This window comes from Acinonyx jubatus, chromosome E3 (assembly GCF_027475565.1).
Source record: "Acinonyx jubatus isolate Ajub_Pintada_27869175 chromosome E3, VMU_Ajub_asm_v1.0, whole genome shotgun sequence".
Lineage (NCBI taxonomy): Eukaryota > Metazoa > Chordata > Mammalia > Carnivora > Felidae > Acinonyx > Acinonyx jubatus.
The window spans coordinates 31,304,778-31,330,724 of record NC_069398.1 but is presented as its reverse complement, the minus strand read 5'-3'; the positions used below and the strand labels follow the sequence as shown (position 1 = coordinate 31,330,724).

The 25,947-nt window shown below is 52.4% G+C and overlaps 2 protein-coding genes across 6 annotated transcripts in view; both read left to right on the top strand.

Annotated features, from left to right (window-relative positions):
* Positions 1 to 4,382, top strand: part of LOC128310989 (uncharacterized) — a 154,902-nt gene extending 150,520 nt beyond the window's left edge. The window contains exons 5-6 of the mRNA XM_053212911.1: positions 2,296 to 2,378; positions 4,364 to 4,382. The gene's annotated coding sequence lies outside the window, so the exon portion shown is untranslated. The remainder of the gene's footprint in view (positions 1 to 2,295; positions 2,379 to 4,363) is intronic.
* Positions 1 to 25,947, top strand: part of CYTH3 (cytohesin 3) — a 106,118-nt gene that overhangs the window by 76,206 nt on the left and 3,965 nt on the right. For all 5 annotated transcript variants that reach the window (XM_027042258.2, XM_053212908.1, XM_053212906.1 and 2 more), the window contains 11 exons: positions 2,296 to 2,378; positions 4,364 to 4,428; positions 5,057 to 5,123; positions 13,523 to 13,641; positions 19,474 to 19,554; positions 20,397 to 20,509; positions 20,612 to 20,760; positions 20,917 to 21,028; positions 25,242 to 25,318; positions 25,409 to 25,480; positions 25,560 to 25,714. In XM_027042258.2, the coding sequence (XP_026898059.2) occupies positions 2,296 to 2,378; positions 4,364 to 4,428; positions 5,057 to 5,123; positions 13,523 to 13,641; positions 19,474 to 19,554; positions 20,397 to 20,509; positions 20,612 to 20,760; positions 20,917 to 21,028; positions 25,242 to 25,318; positions 25,409 to 25,480; positions 25,560 to 25,714 (1,093 nt within the window). The remainder of the gene's footprint in view (positions 1 to 2,295; positions 2,379 to 4,363; positions 4,429 to 5,056; positions 5,124 to 13,522; positions 13,642 to 19,473; positions 19,555 to 20,396; positions 20,510 to 20,611; positions 20,761 to 20,916; positions 21,029 to 25,241; positions 25,319 to 25,408; positions 25,481 to 25,559; positions 25,715 to 25,947) is intronic.

The following is a 25,947-nucleotide window of genomic DNA, read 5'->3' as shown; positions in this document are numbered from 1 at the left end:
CGCTGCTGGTCTGGTCTGTCTCCTGGCTTTGAAAACGTGGTCTTTTCCCCATTATCTTTGTCCTCCTGGGTTGTTGAGTTTTAAGAAATTGCCTCACTTTAGTTTCAGTGAGGTTTACTACCCTGTTAGTAGAGGTCCCGCCCTGAGATTTGAATTTGCATTTCCCCAACAGTTAAAAGAGTTGACATCTTTTCGCACAGCCATTGATCTGTTCCTTTTCAGTTTTGTGCCTGTTAAAGTCTTTTGTCCATTTTCTCAGCATTGGTTTAAAATTTATCCCCGTCTTTGTACAAGTACTGTATTCTGGATACCAACTCTTTGACAGTCTGTGGCCTAGCTCTTTATGGTATGGAATTTGGGGGAACAAAGCTCCTTAATTTTAATGGTGAATTTATTAATATCTGTGTTTGCATAATTTATGTTTTTCCCTGTCTTGTTTAAGAAATCCTTTCCTACTCTTAGGGTGCCTGGGTGGCTCAGTGGCTAAGCATCTGACTTCTGCTCAGGGTTTGAGGGTTTGAGCCCCGCGTCAGGCTCTGTACTCACAGCTCAGAGCCTGGAGCCTGCTTTGGATTCTGTGTCTCCGTCCCTCTGTGCCCCTCCCACTGGTTCTCTGTCTCTGTCTCTCTCTGAAAAATAAACATTAAAAAAATATTACAAAAAAAATCTTCCGGGGCATCTGGGTGACTCATTCGGTTAAGCGGTCGACTTCAGCTCAGGTCATGATCTCACAGTTTGTGGGTTCGAGCCCCGCATCAGGCTCTCTGCTGACAGCTCAGGGCCGGGAGCCTGCTTCAGATTCTGTGTGTCTGTCTCTCTCTCTCTCTGCTCCTCCCCTGCTCACTCTCTCTTGTCTCTCAAAAAAATAAATAAACGTTAAAAACAAAATTAAAATAGAATCCTTTCCTACTCTGAAACTGTAAATATGCTCTCCCCTGTTGTAAAAACTGTGGTGTTGCCTTTCACAGTTAAGCCTTTTTTCTCCTTGCAGCTGGTTGAGGATCTGTATGATGATAAGTAGGGATTCAGCTTCATCTTGTATACGGGGTAACTGATGGATCGCATATAGCACCTGTCACTTATCAATGTGTCCGCCCTGTCTTTTGAAGCCACAGTGTTAGGTTTCTGTCTGTCTGGGGGCACTTTTTTTTTTTTTAAGTTTATTTATTTATTTTGAGAGGGAGCACGCACAAGAGAGCGGAGGAGGGGGAGAGAGAGAGAGAGAGAATGTGAATGAATGAATGAATGAATGAATGAATGAATGAATATCTCAGGCAGGCTCCTTGAAGTCAGGCCAGAGCCCTGACTCTGGGCTTGAACTCACAAACTGTGAGGTCATGACCTGAGCGCAAGTCAAGAGTGGACGCTTAACAAACTGAGCCACCAGGTGCCCCTGTCTGGGGGTACTTTTCTGGCTATAGTCTTCGGGTGCATTGGTCAGCATGTCTACCTCTGCACCATGACTGTATTCTCTTAATCTGTTTGTAGAAGCTCTATGTGCTCTCTTGCTATTTAATCAGATTCTTAACCTTTTGTTTCTTTAAACAAATTAATGAAATAGGAATTAAATGTACAATAGAGGAGTATTAAAAATCAAAAGCTCTTTGAAAAGCTTAATGAGACACCAGTTGCCACACAATTAAAGAAAAGAGACGTAGCAGGAATGGGGGAGGTTAATCATTAAGAAGAAGATATTATGAACAACTCTCTGCCAATAATAATAATTTAAAAACTCCAATTACCCATGTACTGGCCGCCTTCCACCCACTTCTCTCTGCCGTTCTGGAATGTATTTCCTGCCACCCAGCCTTCTCAGAAGGAACCGTTATCAGGAACTTGGTGTCTATCATTCCTGTGTGTGCCTGTTCTGCTGGACATACACGGCATGTCTGCAGGACGTTTATGAAGCACGTGCTCGATTTTCAGCCTCTACAAACAGGCCCATGTACGCTTTGCAGCTTGCTTTCTCAGCACCATCTTCTGAAGCGCACCTGTGTTGGTAGACTGAGTTCAGCCATTTTTTATTGTTGCATGGGATTCTTCTTTCTAAATATACCACCATTTATTCATTATTAGTGGATATTTGGGTGGGTTTTCTATTACAAGCAATGCTGCTGTGAGTATCTTACATGGGGTGTATATGGTGGGGTTCTCTTGGGGATAGATGCCCACCTACCTGCTTACAGGCCTTGCTGGCTTGTTCACATGCCCGTCTTCAACCTGACGAGGTATTGTCAACTTGTGCTCCAGAGTGGTGGTAGTTTAATTGTTGAATTTGATTTTTTTGTCTTCCAGTGCCTGAAGACCTCTCACTGGAAGAGAGAGAAGAACTTTTAGACATTCGTCGAAGAAAAAAGGAACTTATTGATGACATTGAGGTAAAAAAAAAAAAAAAAAGAAAGAAAAAAGGCCACAACCAAAAATTCCCCTTAGTTTTTGCTTTTAGGTAAAATGATCACGTAGCTTCATGAAAGTGTAAAACGTGGGTATGTTGTGTGTCTGTATCCTAATATGTGAAGAGACAGGGAAAGAGTTACCTAAGTCAGTCAGGCAGAGGTGGTGATTTCTGGGCAGCGTGGACTCGGGGGTGCAAATGCAGACACCACGGAACTGGAGTCAGCAGCAAGCGACACGTGACTCCAGAGTCATAAAAGGGCACTTCTGAACAATGGCAGCAGTCGACAGATTCACCGCTCTTTCAAATTGAATAAGCCCCTATTTCATTTGCCAACATCCCCAGCATCTAGAACATTCGGTCACATTTTTGGCATGCAGATGTCCTTTGACTGAATGAGTCAATGTGCCGCCACTGAGCTGGTGGCAGCAGGGCGACAAGACGTGGGCAGACACAATACTTGCCACGTGTGTGTGCTCGGAGCACAGGGAGAGCGGGCCCTGCAGGAGGAGCAGAGGGGCCAGACCGTAGCCTCAGCCTCAGAGCGTCTGGGGCCGTGGCAGAAATGATCCGGGAGGCCAGGGCTGCTTCCACTTGGGGCTTCCTCGAGGAAGGTACTCAGACACAGGGCCCTTCTCGGAGAAGCTTCTTAATCTTGGTGATGCCAAAATAAATGTGGCCTCACAGGCCACTTGCTGCAAGAGTAAGCCGGGTCCACATAGCAGCTCCTTCCTAGGAGCCCGTGTCTGAAGTCTGAACTTCCTTGGTGAAGAAAAGAGTGGTATTCCAAATAAAAATTTCTCTGTATTTGGAAGATAATCTGTGGAACTGTATCTTGCAAGGTTACCCTTCCTTCTTGTAAAAATCACCATATCCCAGAATGGGTGCTTGGTTGAGGAATAAGAATGTACCTTAAGGTTCCCCTTCTTTCTTGTAAAAATCACCGTATCCCAGAATGGGTGCTTTGGTTGAGGAATAAGAATGTATCTTCAGGTTCATGGTCCTATTTGGACATGAATAATGGTAGTGCCTGTGGAACCTTATGTAGCTCTAATGACCTAATTAAAAAAATGTTTTTAAGTTTATTTTTAAGAGACAGCGAGTGGAGGAGGGGCAGAGAAAGAGAGAGGGGAAAAGGGAATCCCAAGCAGGCTCTGTGCTGTTAGTGTGAATCCTGATGTGGGGCTCACACTCACAAACTGTGAGATCACGAGATCGTGACCTGAGCCAAAATCAAGAGTCGGACACTTAATCGGCTGAACCACCTGAGCACCCCTAATGACCTCATTTTTGAGTTGAGAACATTGAGGCCCAGAGAGGTTAAGAGGGCTGCCAGCGGCCTCTCAGCCAGTAAGTGGCAGAGCCACATGGAGGGACAGGGGAGCCTGTCCCCTCTGCTGTTCTTGACGTATCCAAGTGCCACAGGTGATTTCTGCTGTCACCTCCTGGGCTCTGTCCATGGTGCTCTGTGTCGGGCAGAGTGGTGGACACCACCCTGCGACTGGCAGTTAGGGACCTGATACTGGTCTCTGCACGTTTAAGCTGCACCTTCTCCCTCCCCTTCGCAAGAGCTGAGGCGGCCCCGGGGCCGGGGGAGGAGTTGAAGAGCTGTAGGGAGTGAGCTGAGGACTCACCACTTCCCTTTGCTCTTGTGTCTTGCCACACCTGTGATGTCCTCCCCAGTGTCGCTTCTGGATTTTGCACACAGATACTCTAGAATCTGCCTGGGTGACCCCTCCCTGCTTGTCCTTGATGAGCGGATGGACGATAGTGTGTTTTCTCCAGAGCTGGGGCTGTACCCGCCCAGAGGCTCTCTCTCTGCATGGATAGAAAGTACTGATGTTTCCAGACCTGGGATGTCTGGATGGGGCCTCGGGGCAGCTTGTGTCCGAAGGCTAAGATTTCTCTGAGTCTAAGAGGGGAAGGTAAAGACCCCTGCCCTCCAATTTCTTTCTTCTGTTTTCGCAGAGGCTGAAATACGAAATTGCTGAAGTTATGACGGAGATTGACAATCTAACTTCAGTGGAAGAGAGGTAAACAGTTGGTGTCACACTGCCCAGTAGCCAACCTCTTTTCTTGGTTTCCAGCTGCGGTGACCACCCCAGGGGCAGGGCCACATATACAGCAGGGGCAGAGATTACAGCCTCCAGGGCGGGGCCACAGCCTCCAGGGCAGGGCCACAGCAGGGGCTGTAAAGTTGGGATCCTGAAGTGGGGCAGCCCTTGTGAGGTGGTTGATTGCTCTGCTCTCTTCCCCTCACCCCTTCCTCCTTTCCGCAGAGGAGTTGGGGTCCTTCTCTCCTTTCCCTTCCCGGGGAAGCACAGGCCCTTCCACATTAACCTCCAAAGAAGCAGCCTTTCTGTACAGAAGGGAACTATGCTTTCCTTAAGTTGCTGTTTCTTAGTCATTATTAGCTTTTTCTGAAAAAGTAATCAAATGTAGAAAAGAGCCCAGCAGCCTTGTGTGCCGCTTCTGCGATGGGCGGGGTGGGGGGGGGTGGGGGGGGGAGATACGGAGGTGGGGGGTGGGCGGAGTGGGCAGATGGAGGGCTGGGGGCGTCTGGGTGGTTTTCTGCAGCGGAAGTACCAGAGGAGATTGTGTTCCCTTTTGCACTTGGTGCAAACGTCAGCTGATGATTTCTCAACTGTCTCAAATGTGTAGCAAAACTACCCAGAGGAACAAGCAGATAGCTATGGGGAGGAAGAAATTCAACATGGATCCCAAAAAGGTAAGCAGACATTCTGGTTTTCTGGCCTGCAAGAGATTGAGCGATTTATCCATTTTAATGGTTCTCTCTTTCTGGACAAAGGTGGTCATACCCTCATAAAAATACTGAGTGATGTTAAATTTTTATCACGAAGGGGCTGCTAGTGAGTTGGGGGGAAGCAAAAGTGCCCATTGACCTGGTGTCTGGGCCCAAAGACCTTTCTTTGCGCGTGAGGCTCAGGGTGAGGACAGGCCTCCTGGGAGTGGCCAGCGTGTGTGGGCCTCACTGGGGCCAGGCTGAGAGGTGGGGGTCTTCCTGCTGACGTACAGCCTGAAGCCCGGGGTGGGGGTGGGGGGGTGCTTGGTCAGCCAGTGGGCAGGACTGCAGCTGGTGTGTTGGGTCTGGAGAGGGGGGTGGGTGTTCAATCGTTCACCTCAGAGGACTTGATTCCTTCCATTCACCTTCGAGAGAGAAGATGTCTGCCTGAGACTGAGGAACTCTCCTGGTTTAAGCCACTACCTGGTGTTTCCTCAAGTTGGATTTTCTAGGAAAACGCCTGAAGAAGATGAAACCTTCAACACAAAGCTGCTTGTCTCTGAGGGTGAAATGAAATTGTCAGTGGGAATGATTTTGTGAATTTGATAATGACTTGAGGTTTGGAGTTAGAAGCAGTTTTGTTTTTTCCCTTAGGAGTTAGTTGGGTTTACAGAGTTGACTTAATCAGATTTGGTAAGCAGTGGAAACATCTTGAGAGATACATCACTTGTTCTAAGTTATAGCACATGATAGCATGCCAATACGTTCATGGATGAATTCAGGTCCTCTGCACAAAGGACACACAAATACACTTATTATTATTTTTTTAAGTTTGTTTATTTTGAGAAAGCAAGAATCCCAAGCAGCCTCTGCACTGTCAGCGTGGAGCCTGATGAGGCGCTCGAACTCAGGAACCATGAGATCATGACCTGAGCTGAAATCAAGAGTTGGACCCTTAACTGACAGGCCACCCAGGCGCTCGCAAATACGCTTGTTTATTTAATTAATTAATTTATTTAATGTTTATTTATTTTTGAGACAGAGACAGAGCACGAGTGGGGGAGGGTAGAGAAGGGGGGGTGGGTAGACACAGAATCCGAAGGAGCCTCCAGGCTCCAAGCTGTCAGCACAGAGCCTGACGCGGGGCTCAAACTCACGGACTGCGAGACCATGACCTGAGCTGAAGTCCGACGCTTAACCAACTGAGCCACCCAGGCGCCCCAAATATGCTTATTTTTTTAGTGCTGCTGCCACTCTGGAGTTCTGTCAGGTTCTTGCCTGTGTCCTTGTTCTACGTGTACCGGGAATCAGAGTTACAGTAATAAGGGCAGACGTAGATTGAACTTGCCACGTGTCAGGAACTGTCTAGCACAGCACTGAATTAGTATACTTAACCTTATGGGGTAGGTTCCATTTTTAATTCCTGTTTCACAGTTGGGGAAAGTGAGGCACAGAGCCACTGAGACTTGCCTAGTGTCTTGAGCAAGGAATCCACTTGAGACTCAGGCCCATAACCACTGCTCTTAGCTCCTGCAGGACTCTGGGGTTGGTTTGTAGGTAGCCCTGAGCCCAGCTGGGAGGTCCCAGAGCCCTGGTCAGCCGTGTGGATCTGTCCACGTCCACGGAGGGGTGCTCACCTGCTTTGCTTTGGCTGTGGCGAGTTGCTCTACAGGCTTCATTTTGTGTACATACCTCTTCACCTGAAGGATTTTTAAAATATTCATCATGGGTTCTGTCCAACAACTTATTATGTTGCTCAGTAAAGGCAGATGGCAAATTTAGTCTATATGTGGTCTTTTGCGGGGAAAAATTATCAAAGTTCCCTGGTTTGGTAGATGATTATAGCACTTCCCTGAGTCCACTGAGTCGGCTTAGGCCGCCATAACCAAATACCGTAGACTGGTGGCTTACGCGATAGACATTTTCACAGTCTGGATGTTGGAAATCGGATCAGGATGCCAGCGCGGCCAGGTTCTGGTGAGAGCTCTTCTCCTGACTTCAGACGGCCGCCTCCTCACTGTGTCCTCACATGGTGGAGAAAACGCGGGAGAGAGCTCCCTGGTGTCTCTTCTTACAAGGGCACCAGTTCCATCAGGTCGGAGCCCTGCTCAGATGACGTCATCTAACTCTAATTGCCTCCCAGAGGCCCCACTTCATGACACCATCACTGGGGGGGGGGGGGGGGGTTAAAGCTTCAAGATTGGAATTTTTGGGACACACACACATTCGGTAAGAGGAGAAGTTGATTCAGTCAAGGAAGCTGGAGACATTCGCCAGCCTCTCTCTTTTATTCGCAGTTTCCTAGAGATGCCTTTAAAAATATAACGTATAAATCTATAACAAGCACGAGTTCACCCAGTGGACTAGAAGTTGAGGGAACCCAGAAAGACAAAAGATGAACAGTAGTCCAAAGTATACTCAGGAAAAATTGCTCTGGGAAAGGAGAGCCGTGTCGGGTTCGGCTCCCTTGGGCGGCAGGGGTGGGTCCTGGGACCATAGAGGGGACGTCCAGACTGTTTGCCCTGGCTGCATTTGCGCCAGGCGGTGACATGTGCCCCCAGGTGGGAGAGCAGGCGTCTCTTCTCATCTGGCCTCACCGAGGAGGAGAAACCCCCACTCCCAGAGACCAGTTTCTGAGCAGCCCCCTGGGCCCGTCACCCACTCCGGAAACCAATGGCGTTTGGTTTGGCCACCGGAGAACCTTCGGTACAAAGGTGAACGCGCAACCAGGAATCACCAAATGTACAAGCTGCTTGACCTCGTGAGAGAGATGTGAAACTCCAGGAACAGAACCAACATGGAATGTTAAAAGTAGGGCAGTTTTGTGTATTATACATCGCATCAGAGATGATAGCGTGTTGCTTGTCCTCAGTGCAAAAACGGAGTTGTGGAAAAGATCTCCGCCATCTCCACAAAGCCTGACATGGGGCTCAAACCCCCGAACCATGAGATCGTGACCTGAGCCAAAGTCGGACACTCAGCTGACTGTTGAGTGAAGAATGACACCCTTAGAAACCTGTGGCACGGAGCAGGGATGGGGCCACGGGCAGGCTGGGCTGTGGCGCTACGTGGTTCTCTCCGGAGCTCTGGGCAGGTCCGCAAGATTGGGGAGCATGTCGGGCAGCCCCGCTTTCATCGAGCGGAAGTCCCAGGAGGAGAGAACAGAAGCCAGAGTGGAGGATGTATTTCAAAGAAATACTGGAATATTTCTGAACTAGATTAAGATAAAACCCTCAAATTTAAAGGGCTCACTGTAGGCCAAGCAGGATAAAGGTTTAAAAAACTTGTACATAGAAATGTCAAGTAAAATGCCAGGAAACTTGTGGATAAAGAGAAAATCACTGGCTTTCCAGGGACGAAAGACCAGATTAAGAAGAAAGGAATCACAACAGCAACACTGGATAAAAGACAGCAGGGAGGAGGCGGGACTTAAAACCTAGAATTCCGTGTATCAAGACTGTTGCCCATGAGGAGACCAGTGAGGACACTTCAGATACGCAAGGACTCATGAAAGTAACCGCAAGGACCTTCTGGGAGCAGTGCACCTGGAAAAAAACACGAATCCAAGAGCAGCTGCAGGACCAAGCGGAACAGACGCAGAGAAGCCAGCAAACGTTCAGTTAAGTCTAAGTGAGAGATTGGTGAAGGAGTATTTTCAAACCAAAGGCCTAGATTATCTCCATACGGTTCACCCTTGAACAGCACGGGTTTGAGTGCAAGGGTCCAGTTAACACCTGGATTTTTGTTTTCAGTACGTACAGTTCAGCCCTGTGAATGTATTTTCTCCCCATGAATTTCTCAGTGACATTTTCTTTTCTCCAGCTAACTATGCTAAGACTGTTACGATGTCGTAACCTTGTGATACTATTGTAGGAATATAGTACATAATGTATATAAGGTATAAAATGGGTTAATTGACTGCTTATGTTATCGGTAAGGTTTCTGGTCAACAGTAGGCTTTTAGTAGTTGGGTTTTCGGGGAGTCCAAAGTTACGGGCCTCCTGGTTCGTTCAGTCAGTTGAGTATCCGACTTCAGCTCAGGTCATGATCTCACGGTTCATGGGTTTGAGCCCCGTGTTGGGCTTTGCATGGACAGTGTGGAGCCTACTTCGGGTTCTCTGTCTCCCTCTCTCTTTGCCCCTCCCCCATGCACATTTTTTCTCTCTCTCAAAAAATAAGCAGTACAATTTTTTTTTAATTTAAAAGTTACTTGCAGGGGCGCCTGGGCGGCTCAGTTAAGCATCCACCTTCGGTTCAGGTCATGATCTCACGGCTCGTGAGTTTGAGCTGTGCGTCGGGCTCTGTGCTGACAGCTCAGAGCCTGGAGCCTGCTTCCGATTCTGTGTCTCCCTCTCTCTCTCTGCCCTTCCCCAGCTCACTCTCTGTCTCTCTCTCTCAAAAATAAATGTTTAAAAAAATCTTTTTAATTTTTTTAAATGTTTATTTAATTTTTTGAGAGAGAGGGAGAGAGACAGATCATGAGCAGGGGAAGGGCAGAGAGAGAGACACACACACACAGAATCGGAAGCAGGCTCCAGGCTCCGAGCTGTCAGCACAGAGTCCGACACAGGGCTCGAACCCATGAACTGTGAGATCATGACCTGAGCCGAAGTCAGCAGCTTAACCGACTGAGCCACCCAGGTGCCCCTAAAAATCTTTTTTAAAAAAGATTTATGCAGACTTTTGACTCTGTGGAGTGTTGGAGCTCCTAACCCCTGCATTGTTCGAGGGTCAACTGTATATACGTAGCAAGGGAGAAGGGAAGGAGGGAAGTAAACGCTGGCCAAGGTGTTCTAGATGTTCACAGCTGAATATGAGTTTAAAGTAAAATTTTAAGAGGAACTGCCAAAAACAGGGATAAGGTAGGATTTCTGAATTATTCGGAAAATTTGAATACAGAAAACTTGAATTCAACAGAAGGCTGAAAAGACATCACAAATACACAGCATAAGTGAAGGCTCAGGAACGAGTGTATCAAATCCATAAGCCCCAGAAGTTTGATTTGGCCTCGTGACCTCTTACAAGCACCTTCACATTAGGTTAAAAGGAAAACAACAATAAAGTCCAGGCATGTTCTGATTGAGACACACATTGAGAGCAGAAAGTGCCCAGGTTGAAAATAAGGAAATAGGGAGAGATGGGGTAGGTGTAATGGGTTGAATGGTCCCCCCCCCCCCCCGCCTTCAGTAGATTCTACTGTTTGATTTTCTAAATAGTATTTTGAAACATTCATATTATCTAATAATACTGGGACATTTATTAGTATTGGTCTACTGTATTCGGGTCCTGGCTGCTAGAATAAATGGCCACAGACTTGGTGGCTTAAAACAATAGAAATGCGGTGTCTCACAGTCCCAGAGGCCAGAAGTGTGAGATCCGGGTGTGGGCAGGTTGGTTCCTTTCAGAAGCTCTGATGGAGGGTCTGCTCTGTGCCTCCCTCCCAGCCTGTGGTGGCTGCCAGTGGTCCTTGGTGGTCCCCCGGCTTGTGGACCCATCGTTGTAGTCTCAGCGTCCACGTCACATGGATGGTGATGCCTCCCCTGCCTTGTACGAGGACGGCTTCTGTGTCTTCCTCCTCTGCCTCTGGGTCTGGTTTCTCCTGAATAAATGCTCTCTTTGACTCAAGCTTTTGCTCCATTTTCTCTTACTAGTCGCTGGCCTGGGTTTGCCCCCATTGTCTCCGTGTTTTCCGGTGCCTCTTGCAGAGGGAGCTGGAGCTTGACTTGGGGCTCCTCTGGCGCCTTCTGTACCCTTGAAGTGCAGACAGGATTACCTTGTTCCGAACCTACTTGCTCTTCTCAGATCCCAGTTTTTGAGGCTCCTCCCTGAGGACCTTCCTAGTGCTGGAATTGTAGGGCAGGTCATGAGCAGCTCTGGAGAGCTTATCACCAGGCCCACCAGCATAGACTGATGGAGTGCCCGGGACCTTGCGACTGCAGAAATTGCTGGGCCTACGGACTCTGGGGGCTGCTGGGAGGCTGAAGAGAGTGCGGGGCTGGACGGATACAGGACCCTCTCAGAGCCATGGCCCCACCAAGGTTGTGAGGCACAGTAGCACGGGCAGAAGGGAGGTGGCCATGGGGAACTGGCTGCAAAACAGCCTGCAGCTTGTGGTTTCAGAACCACGGGCCACCACCCTGGCCACCGTCACAGCCACAGTGGTCATGAAACACTAGGCCAGGGATGTCGCTCCAGACATCTGTTTGTGCCGGTCCCTTGGTCCCAGGATCTTGGGCTCCTTTGGATGCTCTCTGCCCCTGTTCTTGCAGTTTGGGGGGGTGTGGGATCTACCAGTTGCACCCACAGCCAGTCTGTGAGTCCTTGGGACATGGAGTCCAGAGAGGCAGACCAGGGCAGCTGTGGCCTCTGACCTCTTTGCCAAGGACGTTAGGTCAGACAGTAGACCTCTACCCTGCCTCCCAGAGCTCCCCTCCCATCTACCACGCTGCCGTACCTGCCTCACCTTGGGTGCTGGGTTCAGATGGCACTTGGGGCAATGAGATACCAGCGTCATCACTTTCGTCCCATAGCTTGTTTTCTGGGGACCTGGTAGGACAGGTGCACACTTGGGACTGGAATGCTTTGTTACGGTATGTGCATGTCTTCTTGCTCAGGAGACGGTACCCAGGGGGTCTGTGCTCGCTTCAGCTCCCACCAGAAATAGATGAGAGTTAATTTAGGATAGTCAGACACACTGAGTTTTTGGTAAACTTTTTTATTTTCTGAAGAACAGCATATGGTGCGCAAAGTTTGAGTGCACAGCTTGACGAATTCTTACAAATTAAAATTCTCGTGTGACCCAGAGCAAGATGTGGTTGGGGGGCATTAGGAGTGTCTGTCTGTGTCTCCTCTTGGTGAGTGAATTCCACTCTGTCCCCACAGAGCAGTGTTGCTTGTCTTGAACTTGATGTAAATGGCATTAAGGTCCTCTCTTTGTCGTCCTTCTACTCCGTATCACGCCTGTCAGATTATTCCATGTAGTGCGTTTGTTCTGTCTCACTGCTGTGTAGTGTTCCATCATATGGAATCTACCAGAATAGGTTTCTCTCTCCTCACTGATTGGATGTTGGGTTGTTGCCAGTTTTGGGTAATTCTAAATAAGGCTGCTGTGGACATTCACGTGTTTGAAAAACTAAGACTTCAGATGGACCATGTGGTGGGGCGTCTAGGTGGCCCAGTTGGTTAAGCACCAGACTTCGACTCAGGTCATGATCTTGGCATTTGTGGTTTCGAGCCCCGTGTCTGACACCGTGCTGACAGCTCAGCATGGACCATGTGGTGTGAGGGAGCCCAGGTCCCAGGCACTGAGAGTTTCATCTGGAAAATCACCTCCGAATCTGTAGCAAAGAGATGAGAGAATTCCCTTAAGAGCTTTGCCGGCATGGATCTCGAAATCAGCTCAGAAGCTGTGTCCGAGGTAAAATTTCAGTATTATTAGAACTTTTCCAGGATGAGCACAACTAATTCAGTTTTATCAGGACTTCTCCGGGATGAGCAAGGCTAATTTGGGCAGAGCAGCCCCTCTGCAGTCTTTCACTTAGACGTCGTCACCTGTGCCCTTTAAGGCCTTCAAGCGGGCATGAATTTTCAGTGGCTTAGACTCGGTGGCCCAGGGATCAGTGAACACATTCAGCCACAGCCGACAGAAAGTCTTGTAAACACAGCTTGCACAGCGCACTGTTTGCTCACACAGCAGAGGTGGCTGCAGTGTGACAAGTGGCTCCCAAGTGTCAGGACCCAGGCCCTGTGTTGGTCCGGGCCTTTCCCTTCGTCCGGTGGCCGTGACGGTTCCGGCCATCACATCTGCATTCGTGGCAGGAAGGAGGAAGAAGGAGCGGTGTCTGCTTGTGAGCCCCTTTTTATCAAGAAGGCACCACCATCCCCAGGTCCTCCCTGCAGACTGCTTTCTGACCAGATCTGTCAGTTCTAGTTACAAGGTCACAAGGTCACTTCTAGTTACAAGGGAGGCTGGGAAAGTGATTATTTAGTGAGGAAAGGCAAGGAAAAAGGGGAGCCTTGGAGGGCCTGGCTTGGCTGACCACGTACAACGCGTTCCTCTTGTGCACACACGGCAGATTTGTTCTTCTGAGCTTGGGAAATTCAGTGCTGTTATTACCTCTGCCTTTAAAATCTCTAAGAACTTCCTTGTAACGGTTTGTCCAGCAACCTGTTTATTTGCCTTTTAGCCTGTTAAGTTTCCAGGAGGAATGAACTTGCTTTTCTCTGGTGGACACAATGTCCTATGGGGTGTGAGTGAGAATCCGAGCGTGCTGTTATTTTTGCCTGGCCCAGCCGGTGAGATCATCACTCTAGATATCTTTCTGTCTTTGCAAAGGAGTCTGGGCGACCCTCCTAACGAGAGCTTCCTTCCTTATGTTCTTCAGGGAATTCAGTTTCTAATAGAGAATGACCTGCTGCAGAGCTCCCCAGAGGACGTGGCCCAGTTCCTGTATAAAGGAGAAGGCCTAAATAAGACCGTGATCGGGGACTATCTGGGTGAGAGGTAAGTTGAAGGAGAAGGAGCAGCCTGACCTGGGTCCACCCTCCACATCAGGGTCTGTCTCAGTTGCCTGTGAGCCTGGGGGCACACGTGCTGCTCCCCAGGAATGGTTTGCTCAGTCCCATCCGGTCCTCTCCTCTGCCCTGAGAGGGGAGAGGGGTGCCTGTTCGGGAGCCAGGTGGGGGTCTGTGCTCTCTGGAACTTCGCTCAGGGAGCCACAGCAGAACTGAAGACGGCGCTGCCTCTTCTCTGAACCTCAGAAGGCATCTTCGTCTTCTTTTCGTGTTTGGTCCAGAAATGCACCAGATTTCCTGGTGGTTTTCCTACCCCTGTTCCTTGCGGGTATGAATGAAGGTAGGAAGTTAATTTTTTAAATGGTGAGCAGCTGGTCAGATCTACGTTCCCAGCCTTCTCCACTTAAAGGTCTCTTTGATCTGCTTAGCAGAGCCGAGGGCAGAAGTCTCAGGCAGCACAGCCCCCAAATATGCAAAAGCAGGTTCTGGTCAAGGACCAAATGAGCATTTTTAAACAAAAGCCCACTGGTTGCTCAACCAGGGTGGTTTCTGTTTCTAGCTTTTTGAAACGATCAAAGGCGGAAAGCAGAACACTTCCCAACTCATTCTGTGAGGCCACAGTTTAAAAAAACCTACGGGGGCATCTGGCTGGCTCCATTGGTTAAGCATCCGACTTTGGCTCAGGTCATGATCTCACGGTTTGTGGGTTCGAGCCCTGTGTCAGGCTCTGTGCTGACAGCTCAGAGCCTGGAGCCTGCTTTGGATTCTGTGTCTCCCTCTCTCTCTGCCCCTACCTTGCTTGTGCTCTGTTTCTCTCTGTCTCTCCTACAGAGGAGTATCTACAACCTAGATAGCAGTGTCTCCTATGACTGTTAGGGCAAAAACCCTCAAGTAAATATTAGTTAATCAAATCCAGCAATATATAAAAATGACCATATAGCTGTACTTTCATCCCCATGAATGCAAGGTTAGTGCAGCATACAAAAGTCAAAGTAATATACTGTATCAGTACAATAAAGCACAAAACCCACATGATCATCCCAATAGATGCTGGAGAGGCATATGACCGCATTCACTGACTCGTGACAAAAGCATTCAACAAACCAGGAGAAGAAAGGAACTTCCTCGACATGATGTTGGGCACCTGTGACACCCCCAAGTTCACGTCATGCTTTCTCCTTAGAGCAAGAACAAGATAAGGTTGACTGCTCTCACCACTTCTCTTCAACATGGTACTGTCAGTTCTAGTTAGGCAGGAAAAAGAAATTAAAAAGCATCTAGTTTGGAAAGTAAGAAATAAAACTTTGCTTGCAGAGGACATAATCACTGTGTAGAAAATCCTGAGGAATCACTAAAAACACTAGAACTAACAAGTTCAGTACGGCTGCAGGTTACAAGACCAGTATGTCAAATTCAATTGTAGTTGTAAATGGTAGCAATGAACAAATTTGGAAGAGACATTAAGAAAACAGCTTCATTTTGTAATAATATTAAACAGAATAAAACACTTAGGAATAAATTTAACATAGTACAAAATTTTTACTGTGAACTACGAAACATTGAAAAAAAATGAAAAGGCCTGCATAGATGGAAAGAAAGATAACCCATGTTCATGGATAGGAAGACTTAGTATTGTAAAGAGGACAATACTACCTACATTGATCTATAGATTTAACTCATTCCCTATAAAAACCCAGCTAATTTCTTTGTAGAAGTTGACAGACTCATCCCAAAATTAACGTAGACATTCATGGGAACGAAAGTAGCCACAATCATGAAAAAGAAGAACAAAGTTGCAGAACTCACATTTTTTGACAGACTGAAGCTACAGTAATCAAGATGGGGTGGTACTGGCATAAAGAGAGACTTAATAGGTCATGGAATAGAATTGAGAACCTAGAAATAAACCCTCACATTTACTGTCTAAAGGATTTTCAATAAAGATGTCAAGATGGTTCAGCGGGGGAAAGAATGGCTTTTTTTTTTTTAATGTTTGTTTTTAGAGAGGGAGGGAGGGAGGGTGGGAGGGATGGAGAGAGGGGGAGACACAGAATCCAAAGCAGTTTCCAGGCTCTGAGCTGTCAGCACAGAGCCCTACGCGGGGCTCGAACCCACAAACTGCGAGATTATGACCTGAGCCGAAGTTGGGCGCTTAAATGACTGAGCTACCTAGGCATCCTAACAATAGTCTTTTCAACCAATGGTCTGATACAGCTGGATGTCCACGTGCGGAAGAATATTACTGGACCACTCACCGTACACAAAAATTAAAATGGATCAAAGACCTACACATAAGAAGGAAAACTATAGAACGCTTAGAGGAAAACATAGGGGTAAATTTTTGTGACTTTGGATTAGGCAAGAGTTTCTTAGATGTGACTCCAAAAACATAAACAGCAAAAGAAAAATATAGATAAAATGGATATCATTAAACTTGAAAACTCTTGTGCTTCATAGGACCTCATCAAGAATGTGAAGAGGCAGCCCACAGAATGGGAGAAATTTTTTTATAAATCATGTATAAATCCGATTAAGACTTCTATCCAGAATATATGAAGAAGTCTTAACCACTCAATAATAAAAAGACAATTATAAAATGAGCAAAGTCTCTGAATAGATGTTTCTCCCAAGAGGATCCATAAATCAGTTTATGATAAGGTCATAAGGAGAATGGCTAATAAGCACACGATGGGATGGTCACATCATTAGCTGTCAGGGAGCTGCAGATCAAAACCACAGTGGGATACTACTTGACATCTACTGGGGTGTCTATAATAATAATTTTAAAAGACCGTTAAGATTCTGTGTCTCCCTCTTTCTCTCTGCCACTCCCCTGTTTGCGCTGTGCCCCTCTCTCAAAAATGAACATACGTTAAAAAAAAAAAATGTTGCCAAGGATGTGGAGAAATCAGTCATACGCTGCCAGTTGGATAAAAAGTGGCTGTGGCACTTCCTGAAAATACTAAAGTCGCCGTGTGACCCGGGTTTATACCCAAGAGAAATAAAAACCTATGTGTGCACAAATGCTTGTGCACAAATGTTCATAGCCACCTAATTCTTGATAGCCAAAGAGTGGAAACCGTTCAGATCCATCAACTCAGATATCCCTCAGCTGACGGACGAACACGATGTGGTATGTCCATACAGTGGGGTATTACGTGGCAGCGAGGAGAAGCAGAGACCTGATACGTGCCGCAATCTGGACGAACACACTAAGATCGTAAAAGAAGCCAGTCACGAAGACCACGTATTGTGTTCCTCCGTTTATATGGAGCGCTCAGAAGAGGTGAATTCACGCAGACAAAGAGCAGACCAGTGGTTGCCTGGGGCTGGCAGAGGGCGAGGAGAAGGGGCTGGGGTTTCTTTTTGGGGTGTTAAAAGTATTCAGGAATGGATTGTGGTGATGGTTGCACAGATACACTTGAAACCATCGAATGGTACCCTTGAAATTGGACAGTTGTATGGAGTGGGAATTAGGTTTGAATGGAGCTGCTAAAAAGGACAAAAACAAAGCCAAACCACAAAACCTGATGAGTGACCCAGGGATTGTGGCACCTCCTTGAATCTCAGCTTCCATGAGGGCCTGAGTCTGAGCTCTCCGCCGCTCTCTGGCAGGCATGTGAGATTAACTGCGGAACTTGTGCGAAGTGCAGTCTGGCAATTTCCTGTAGTCTACAAATACTGAGTGCCTGCAGGATTTGAGTTCCAAAAAACGCGAAGTTCTGAGTCCGTGCCAGGCTCTGTTTTAGGCCCATGGGTTGTGTTTAAAAAAAAAAAAAAAAAAAAGGATTCGCCCACTCGGGGAGCTGTAATCTGCCAGAACGACACAGGCATTACGTGATAAGCATAATAAATAGGAAAACAGTTTCTGTCCTTTGTTGGAAGGTGATGGGGCGGAGTAGAGGCGCATAAGGGCTTTGGGTGAGCTGAGGTAGGGGTGTTAGTAGCCGGTTGTGATAGGCTGGTCAGGGTCCTGTCATTGACAACATGATGTTTGTGCAAGGGCAGAGAGGGGACGAGGGTGTTCTGCAGGCAAGTGTTGTGTTGGAGGCCAGCAGGACAGGCAGAGGGTCATGGGTGGGAGCGTGCCTTGCCTAGTGTGTTTGGGGCCGTGTGGCTGGAACAGAGGGAGGGGGAGGGTGACAGAGGTTCTCAGGGTGATGATGGCGCCCTCTGTCCGTTCCTGGGGGGACAGGGAAGGACATGGTCTGAGTCACAACTCGAGCCGACCACTCTGGAATAGACTGTTGAGTGGTGGGTGAGCAACAGCAGAAGCAGTGGGGCCAGCAGGGAGTGGCTCCCACCAGGCTGGGGGGAGCGGGGTCGGTGGTGGGGTCGGGGTGAGAAGTGCTCAGGTTCCGGGTTTGAGGTCGAGCTGGGTTTGAGATGGAGCTGGCGGGAAGTTCTGGCGGTGGAGCCACCATCAACAGAGACCAGCAGCAGCTGTGGGCGTGGTCATTGGGGCCGGTTGACCCCTTGGGGGCCTGGGGGGGGGGCATCCAGGTGGAAGGTTCAGAGAAGGGGCCCGCAGGAGACAAGCCCCAGCGTGGCTGGCTCAGAGGTGGTGTTTAAATCCATGGGGAGTGTGGCTGGAGCTGAAGAGTAGACCCAGGACTGAGCCTCGGGAGCGCCCCTCGAGGGAGGACAAATAGGCAGCTGGAGTAGGGCTTGATTGCCCTCTCTGGTCCGCCCTCGGGTCTGGAGGCCCCCAGCTCCTTCCCTGGGGGCGTGTGATAACCCGGCTGTCCTCTTGCCAGGAGGCAGGTGTTGGGACAGTGGGTGGGGGTTTGCCTTTAACGCAGACCCTTGTGGCTCTAACCTGGCTGCCTGCTGCCATTCCTGGGGTGCTCCCACCGGGACCGTGTCCTTTCTGGCGCCCTGGTGCCATCTCATCAGGCCATTGGCCAACCCCTGTGGTGTTGGGCCTGCTCCCCGGGCTTTGTCACTGGTGCTCATGGGCCGTGAGCCCGCTGCTTCCTGGGGCACTCCATCAGTGCCCCGTGTGCGCAGGACCCCAGGGCCTCAGCAGCTTCCCCCCGGCCGGCCGCTGAGGTCAGGGAAAGGAGGGTAAAGTGCTCTGAGCCTGTGCCCCGCGCAGCCCTGCGGGTGGCTGCCGGGGTTCCCTTTGCTGGTGGCGCTGAGCCACAGCCATTCCTTGTGGTTGACTGATGGCGCGCTGGCCTGGCATCCCCGAGGGGAAGGCGGACCCCTGACTTGTGGCTGCGGCCTTGCCGAGGCCACACCGCCCTGTGGCAGCTACAGCGTTTCTCTGCCTGAGGTGTCCTTACTGTCCCTTGTGACCATAACCTGGGGAAGCAGTGTGGAGTGAAATCCCAGTCCCAGCGAAGCACGTTGTTGGCCTCTTTCACGTTTATGTAAAAGTTCAGGCCCTTTATTCTCACGCTTAGGTTGGTTTTAAAAGCTCTTCCAAACTGACCCAGCTTCGGACCCGGTACTGGGCCCCCTCAGCCCACCTGTGAAGCATGGACACTGTCGGAGGCCACTGCTCAGGAAACTCAGGAGACCACGTGCATCTTGCCCTTTGGGCCCTGTGCTGCCGCAGGGCCTGGGCATGGCTGTGGCAGCCGCCTGGGGTGTCCCGACGGCCTCCCTACCCTGGCCGCACTGACTGTGATGTAAACTAATGTCCTGTCGAGTCCCCTCTGCCCGAAGCCTGAGACCAGACGTGCGGTCACGCCAATCCTAACTTTGAGTTACGCGGCATGAAAAACCACAAACATTTGCTGTAGGAAATGTCTTCCTTTTGAAAGGATTGAAATCCTGTGCAGTGGCCTCGGACCGCATTTGCTTTCTTTCCCAGGGACGATTTCAACATTAAAGTTCTTCAAGCGTTTGTCGAGCTCCATGAGTTTGCTGATCTGAACCTCGTCCAAGCCTTAAGGTAAGTGTTGGAGCATCGGCTGTTCTCGAGAAGGTGGGGGGCAGCTGCAGCCAGAGGCCGGGTGCTCACAGCACAGAGGCCCGCGACAGGCACTCTCGGACCCAGCTGGTGCCTGCCCTGGTGGGACCGCCGGTGTGCACTCTGGCCCCAGCCCCTTTGCTCTTCGGTGCTCTCCCCTGGTATTTGACAGTCAGGTGTGCACTTTCTTCCCAGAAAGCTCTGCGGCTCAGTCTCTGTGCCACCTGGGTACAGGCCCGCTTCTTGCTGCATTTGGTCTAAATCAGCAGCCTCGTGGGTGCCTTCCCTGTGCGTGCCCCCCACCCCCCAGGTGTGACAGCAAACCTGTGGATGCTCAGCCATCAGAGGCGGCCCCCTGGTCCCTGTCTTGTCCCGGTAAAGCCAGGTGTCACTGCGTATCAGGCTGAGTGGGGGAGGATGGCCCTCAGACACTCCTGCGTGGCCCTGAGCCACGCTGGCCACTGCCGTGGAAGTGCCCGGCCATCCCTCTGGTTGTGCCCTTGAGGCACCATCCCGTACACTCCGCTCTTCTGCAGCACCGACAGCATCTGTTTCCTTCTCCGGTGCCCCCCACTGGGGCTCCGATGGCTGTGCACTGAGCCAGGGCCACACAGGCTCCGTCGGGTCTGGCTCCAGCTGGTCAGTCGCAGGCCTAGAGCCGGGGCTTCCGGGTGGGGTCGCCAGCCGGCCCTGTAGTGAGTGGTGCCGGGCTGCCCCCAGCTCCCCAGGTCCCTCTGCCGGCCGCCCTGCTGTCCTGTGTCCCCGCACCCAGCAGCCTTTACCGTGGAAACGCCATCGTCCCCTCCTGTCCATTTCTCCTGCAGGCAGTTCCTGTGGAGCTTCCGACTTCCGGGTGAGGCTCAGAAAATCGACCGCATGATGGAGGCGTTCGCGTCCCGCTACTGCCTGTGCAACCCGGGCGTCTTCCAGTCCACAGGTCGGTGAGGCCCGGGTCCCAGCGCCCCACCAGAGCCCTCTGCCCAGGCCCCGCTGGCCTGGCGGACGGCTGAGCGCCCCTGCGCCCTCTGCCCTCTTTCAGACACCTGCTACGTGCTGTCCTTCGCCATCATCATGCTCAACACCAGCCTCCACAACCACAACGTGCGGGACAAGCCCACAGCCGAGCGCTTCGTCACCATGAACCGCGGCATCAACGAGGGAGGAGACCTCCCAGAGGAGCTGCTGCGGGTGAGCCCCCCCCCCCCCCCCCCCCCCGCTTCTGGGCCCCGCACTGGCCCTCACTCCACCGAGCCCGGTGCCTGCCACCCTTGGGGACATGGTGCAGATGGGCCCTTTCTCCCCCGCCCGCATCCCTGAGCTCCCCGTGGCCTGTGTTCCTCACAGAACCTGTACGAGAGCATCAAGAACGAGCCGTTTAAGATCCCGGAGGACGACGGCAACGACCTGACGCACACGTTCTTCAACCCCGACCGCGAGGGCTGGCTCCTGAAGCTGGGTGAGTGGCGGCCGGCGGGCGGGACCCGCGCTCGGAGCCCCCAGCCCTCGGCAGCCAAGGCCCCCGACCAAAGGCAGAAACGTTAAAGGCGAAGGCCGATGGGCCAAGTCCGCCCGCGGCGGCCGGCCGCTCGCCCCAGACTCGATGGCTGCCGCTTTGAGCCCCGCCCTGTCCGCACGAGGCCATCCTGTCCGTGTCCACGGCGGAGAATAACGCCCGGGCTGCACGAGCGTCCCAGAAAACTGCTCAGTTAGCATCCAGATACACCCAAGGCAGTTTTCTGCACCAGATGCAGGTGCATTTCCTGCGAGAACCTGCGTGCCTCTCTCTTGGTTTGGTGTGGCTGATTTTTGATGCGTGGTTTAAATGTGCCTTCTTGTTTTCCTTCTGCCTGTGGCTCCCACCTTTCTGTTCTGTGACGGGCTGTCCCTGCTTGTTCTGCGTTAGGAGGTACGTACCCAGTGGCTTCCTGCCCTCCCCTAGCTGCTCACTCCTCTCTCGTTCTCTCTCCCCCGTTGGTCTGTGTGAAGCTTTGATTTGTGGCTGCCATTCATCTGACCCATGTGGCTTTGGACTTGCTGGGGTTAGCGTCATGCAGGGTGCAGTGAATGTGACACCCACAGCCCTGGGGTGGCCGGAATGCCAGCCTTTCTGCGCCCGGGAGCGCATGGGGAATGCCACGTGGGAACGAGCTTGCCCCTCTGTGTCTTTAGGGCCCGAGCGGCCACGAGCCTGCTGGTCATCTCCAATTTCGTGCCTCACCGGGTGCCTCTCATACTAACCAAACAGCGCATGTCTGCACCACCCCTGGACAGGGCCTGGGGATGGTCAAAAGGATTCCTAACCATTGACACAGAAATAGAATAGCGTTGATATTTTCTGGGCAATTTTAGAAATTGGCAGGAGGGTTTTTTTGTTTTATTTTTACACTGGGCGGGGTGGGGTGGGATCTTGGCCTTTCTGTGACACGTCACAACTGTACGTCATCCGGGCACTCTGAGAGCACATTGTAGGATACCAGGCTTGAGAGAAGTCCGGCGATTTTGTGGTTTTAATCAAGGGGAGGGTAAAGAGGCGTGAAGGCCTGTGAAGGCCATGGCTCCGCCGTTCGGATTTGGGGTCTTGCTCTGACTTTTCTCTGGCTGCGCTGAGGTTTGGGAGAGTTCTGGACCTTGGCCTAGAAACCCAGAGCCATAGCCGTGGACCTGAAGGCTTGAGCCCCCTTTGAGATGCATCTGACTCTCTGGTCATATCAGTTCTGGGGCCCCCAGGGGAGGCCAGAGCAGGGACGTGTCCAAAACCCCCGCAGCAGCACCCGGGCCCCTCCCGGCCCTGCGTTGCCAGGGAACGCCCCTCGAAGGGCAGTGACGGCACAAGCCCGCCCGGCAGCTGGTGTGGCCTCAGCACCCGTGGGAGACGGACCTGCTTCTAAAGACAGAACAAAACGACGGGCATAAAGGCACACCAGGGCTTGCACCCCAGCCTGTGTCCTGGCTACTCATCTAATCGGGCCACAGAACCCGTGTCCAGAGCACCCTTAGGGGACAGAGCCAGCTGGGTGGTGAGTGGGTGCCGAGGAGCCCCGGGCAGTGGGCTCCTTCCGCGTTCCACCGCCGTGTGCGCATGCGTGAGAGGGGGTGGTCCCGCAGTCACTAAGCTAGTGGTGATTGGTCACCCGCCGGCCAGCCGAGAGACTGCCCGGGAGCCCCCTCCCCAGACGCACAGCAAGCCCGCTGCTGCCTCCCCGTCCCGGATGGTCCCTCTGTTGGCAGAGCTGCAGCCAGACAGTGGACTTCGCAGGGGACTGGTGTCCCCGGAGCCGCTGGGGCCTACACACAGTCCCACCCGTGGGCTGCCTCCCAGCAGTTCTGACGCTGGCCTGGCCACCAGGGACAGTGGCTGGTGTTGGGCTCTGAGGGCCAAGAAAGCAGTCAATCTGGAAGCCGATGCTGAAGATGCGTTGGTTTGGCCAGGGTGCTCTTGCTGCGCTGGGCTCTGAGCCCCCACCCAGCACAGGGCAGCCCTAGGCCCGGACCTGGAGGCGCTTGGCCACAGGCCTACAGCACGGGCGTAGGAAATGTGTGCTCCGTGCACCCACGCAAATCGGGACGGAGGTCACCGCCTGACCTTACTTCATTGTTTCCCGTCATAAGCTTAGTCTTAGGGCAGGTGGCACTTTTGAAAGGCCTGGATGTTTTGCGGGAGCATAGGAACATTGTAGTGTTGCTTACGGATCAGCGAAGTGCCTCATAGTCACCGAGTTCTGAGAACGAGGCGGTTGTGTTGAAAACACAGGAACGCAGATCAGAGCTGAACTGTCACGTGGAGTGTGTGTTGCAGGGTGTGCGTGTGTGTGTGCCTGGGAATGGCCATGGAACTAGGAGGAGGTTCACAGGGTGGGGAAGCCAGGCTCCTTTCTGCAGGCGTGCGTGGTGTGGTATGTGTCCCTGTCTCCCGAAGCTCAGCCAGAAACACAGAAGCAGAGCCTGTCTGTTCCCTGCAGCCAAATCTCTGAGCCCAGGGGTGTGACGCCAGCCTGCTCTCTGTGCTGCACGGGTACCTGGGATGGGGCTGGGAGGCCCCTTGGCCAGGAGAACTGGACTAAGGATCGGGCTCCCCAAGACGTGCCACTGAACCCCAGGAGCAGCAGGGTAGGAGCCCAGGGGCAAAATGCTGAGAAGCCTTCCTGGCAAAGCCGCTTCTCCTGGGGAGGGGGGGTGGGTCACGGGGTCGCCGATAGGGCCTCAGGGTGAGCAGAACACATAGGCCGCCACCTAGCGACCCAGTGGCGGGAGCGCAGGGAAGAGGGGGCACTGGACAGATGGACAGCACGGGGAGCCCCTGGGAGGATTCTCCCACCAATGTGTTCGTTGAGGCTCAGTGGACGGCAGGTGCTGGCGAGAGCGTCGGGGCTCAGGCCAGCACGGTGTGACCTGAAGGAAGGGCCCGGGTGCGGCACACGGTCAGATCCTCCTGACAGGGACCCAAGGGGGGGGCGTGGAGCCGGGGGGGTGTGTCTGCCGGGGGTTGGGGGGAGCAGCAGCTGGCCCTTCCTTCCCCGCTTGGCTGCGGCTTCCTCCACTGTGCCCGGCGTGCCCCATGCAGCCAGCCTGCCTGAGGCCGTCGGGAGGAGGTCAGGTGTCTGACTGGTGAGGCAGGGGGTGAGGGACCCCAGAGGGGTCTCCCGAGGGCCTGGCCAGTGGCCCTGACTCTCCCCGCACAGCGGGTGGTGTCTTGCCTGCCGGGGTTTCTGCCCACACCAGGGCCAGGACGCTCTCTTGCCTCAGCCCCAGGAGGACCTGGGAGCTGGCAAGTGTCCTTTCCTGTCCTTCCACGCCCCGCGCCCCCCATCCCGTGATCCCCTTGTCCTGTCTCCATGCCTGTGTCCCTCAGCCCTCTTGGCACTCACCCAGATAGAGGTGGTGAGCTAGACCTTGGCTGTCACCTTGGGGAGTGACCAGGCAGGGAGGGTCACTTCTTGTGCCCCTGGATTGCTTGAGTCTGTTACCACGTGCGTCGTCTTCTCTCAGGTGTTGTTTTTTAAACTTCATGTCAAAAGTAAGGGCTAGAAATTGAAGCCAGTTCATGCCAAATATTTAAGGGTAAAAAATGACTTCCTTTTCCATAGTGAAAGGAGAGTAGGTGCAGATAGATGATGTGTGTGTGTGTGTGTGTGTGTGTGTGCGCGCGCGCTTCACATGCGTCCCGTATCTTGTTAAGAGATTAATTCAATCTAATAATTCCCTGGACCGAGGAGTAATTGATGTTGATGGATCCCAGGGCCACCCAGAGCCCTGAGGTAATGGGATTACGTCCTGGACAGGCCCCGGGGAGCCGCACTGACTTCATCTTGTCATTTCCATGGGGGGAAATTAAGCCCATTCATCATGACTAACTTTTCCCGAAAGCAGGTTTGGAATGCACTTGAGTTACCTAGGCGGCCCAGGGGGCCACGGTGGGGGTGCATGCGGGGCCCCCAGCAGCACGCCGCGCCCTCCTGTCGCCAGCCGGCCGAGAGGGGCCTGCAGGGCCCCCGGCCGCACGGCTTGGCCAGGACGTGGCCGAGCGTTGGGCGGAGTGTCGAACAGGTTCACCAGGAAGGAAACTAAAGGCCAGGCCTGGCTCCTGATGGCATTTGTGAAAATGGGTATTTGTAGGCCTCGGGTCGTGTGCCCGCCCCGGGACCTGGCTCACGAGCTCCTTCCGCTTTTAGGAGGGCGGGTGAAGACCTGGAAGCGGCGCTGGTTCATCCTGACCGACAACTGCCTCTACTACTTCGAGTACACGACGGTGAGTACCGGGCGGGCCGCCCGCCCTCCGTGCCCCCGGCCCCTGCGCCGCCGCCCCGAGCGAGGCTGGCTGTGCGCTCTTCTCTCGTAGGACAAGGAGCCCAGGGGAATCATCCCCCTGGAAAACCTCAGCATCAGGGAGGTGGAAGACCCGCGCAAACCGGTAAGCGGCCCTGCCCTTGGTGCCTCGGCCCGGCGGCGGCCCCCCTCGCGCGCTGACGGCCCTCTGTCTGTCTCGCCAGAACTGTTTCGAGCTTTACAACCCGAGCCACAAAGGCCAGGTCATCAAGGCCTGCAAAACGGAGGCGGACGGCCGAGTGGTGGAGGGCAACCACGTGGTGTACCGGATCTCCGCCCCGAGCCCCGAGGAGAAGGAGGAGTGGATGAAGTCCATCAGGTGCGCGCCGGCCCCGCTCGAGCCCGAAGGCTCCGTGTTCTCGCGGTGCGCGAGCGCGCAGTCCGTACGCCTGCGCGTGCGTGTGTGGGCGTGCGTGCACGTGCGCGCACGCATCTGTGGGAGGGCACGCACGTGTGTACGCGTGCTCGCGCGCTTACGAGGGCAGGGCCCGCCCTGTGCCCGCAGAGACGCGGAGGCTCGAGCCTGCTCTGCCTGGGGGGCTGCGGGTGCCT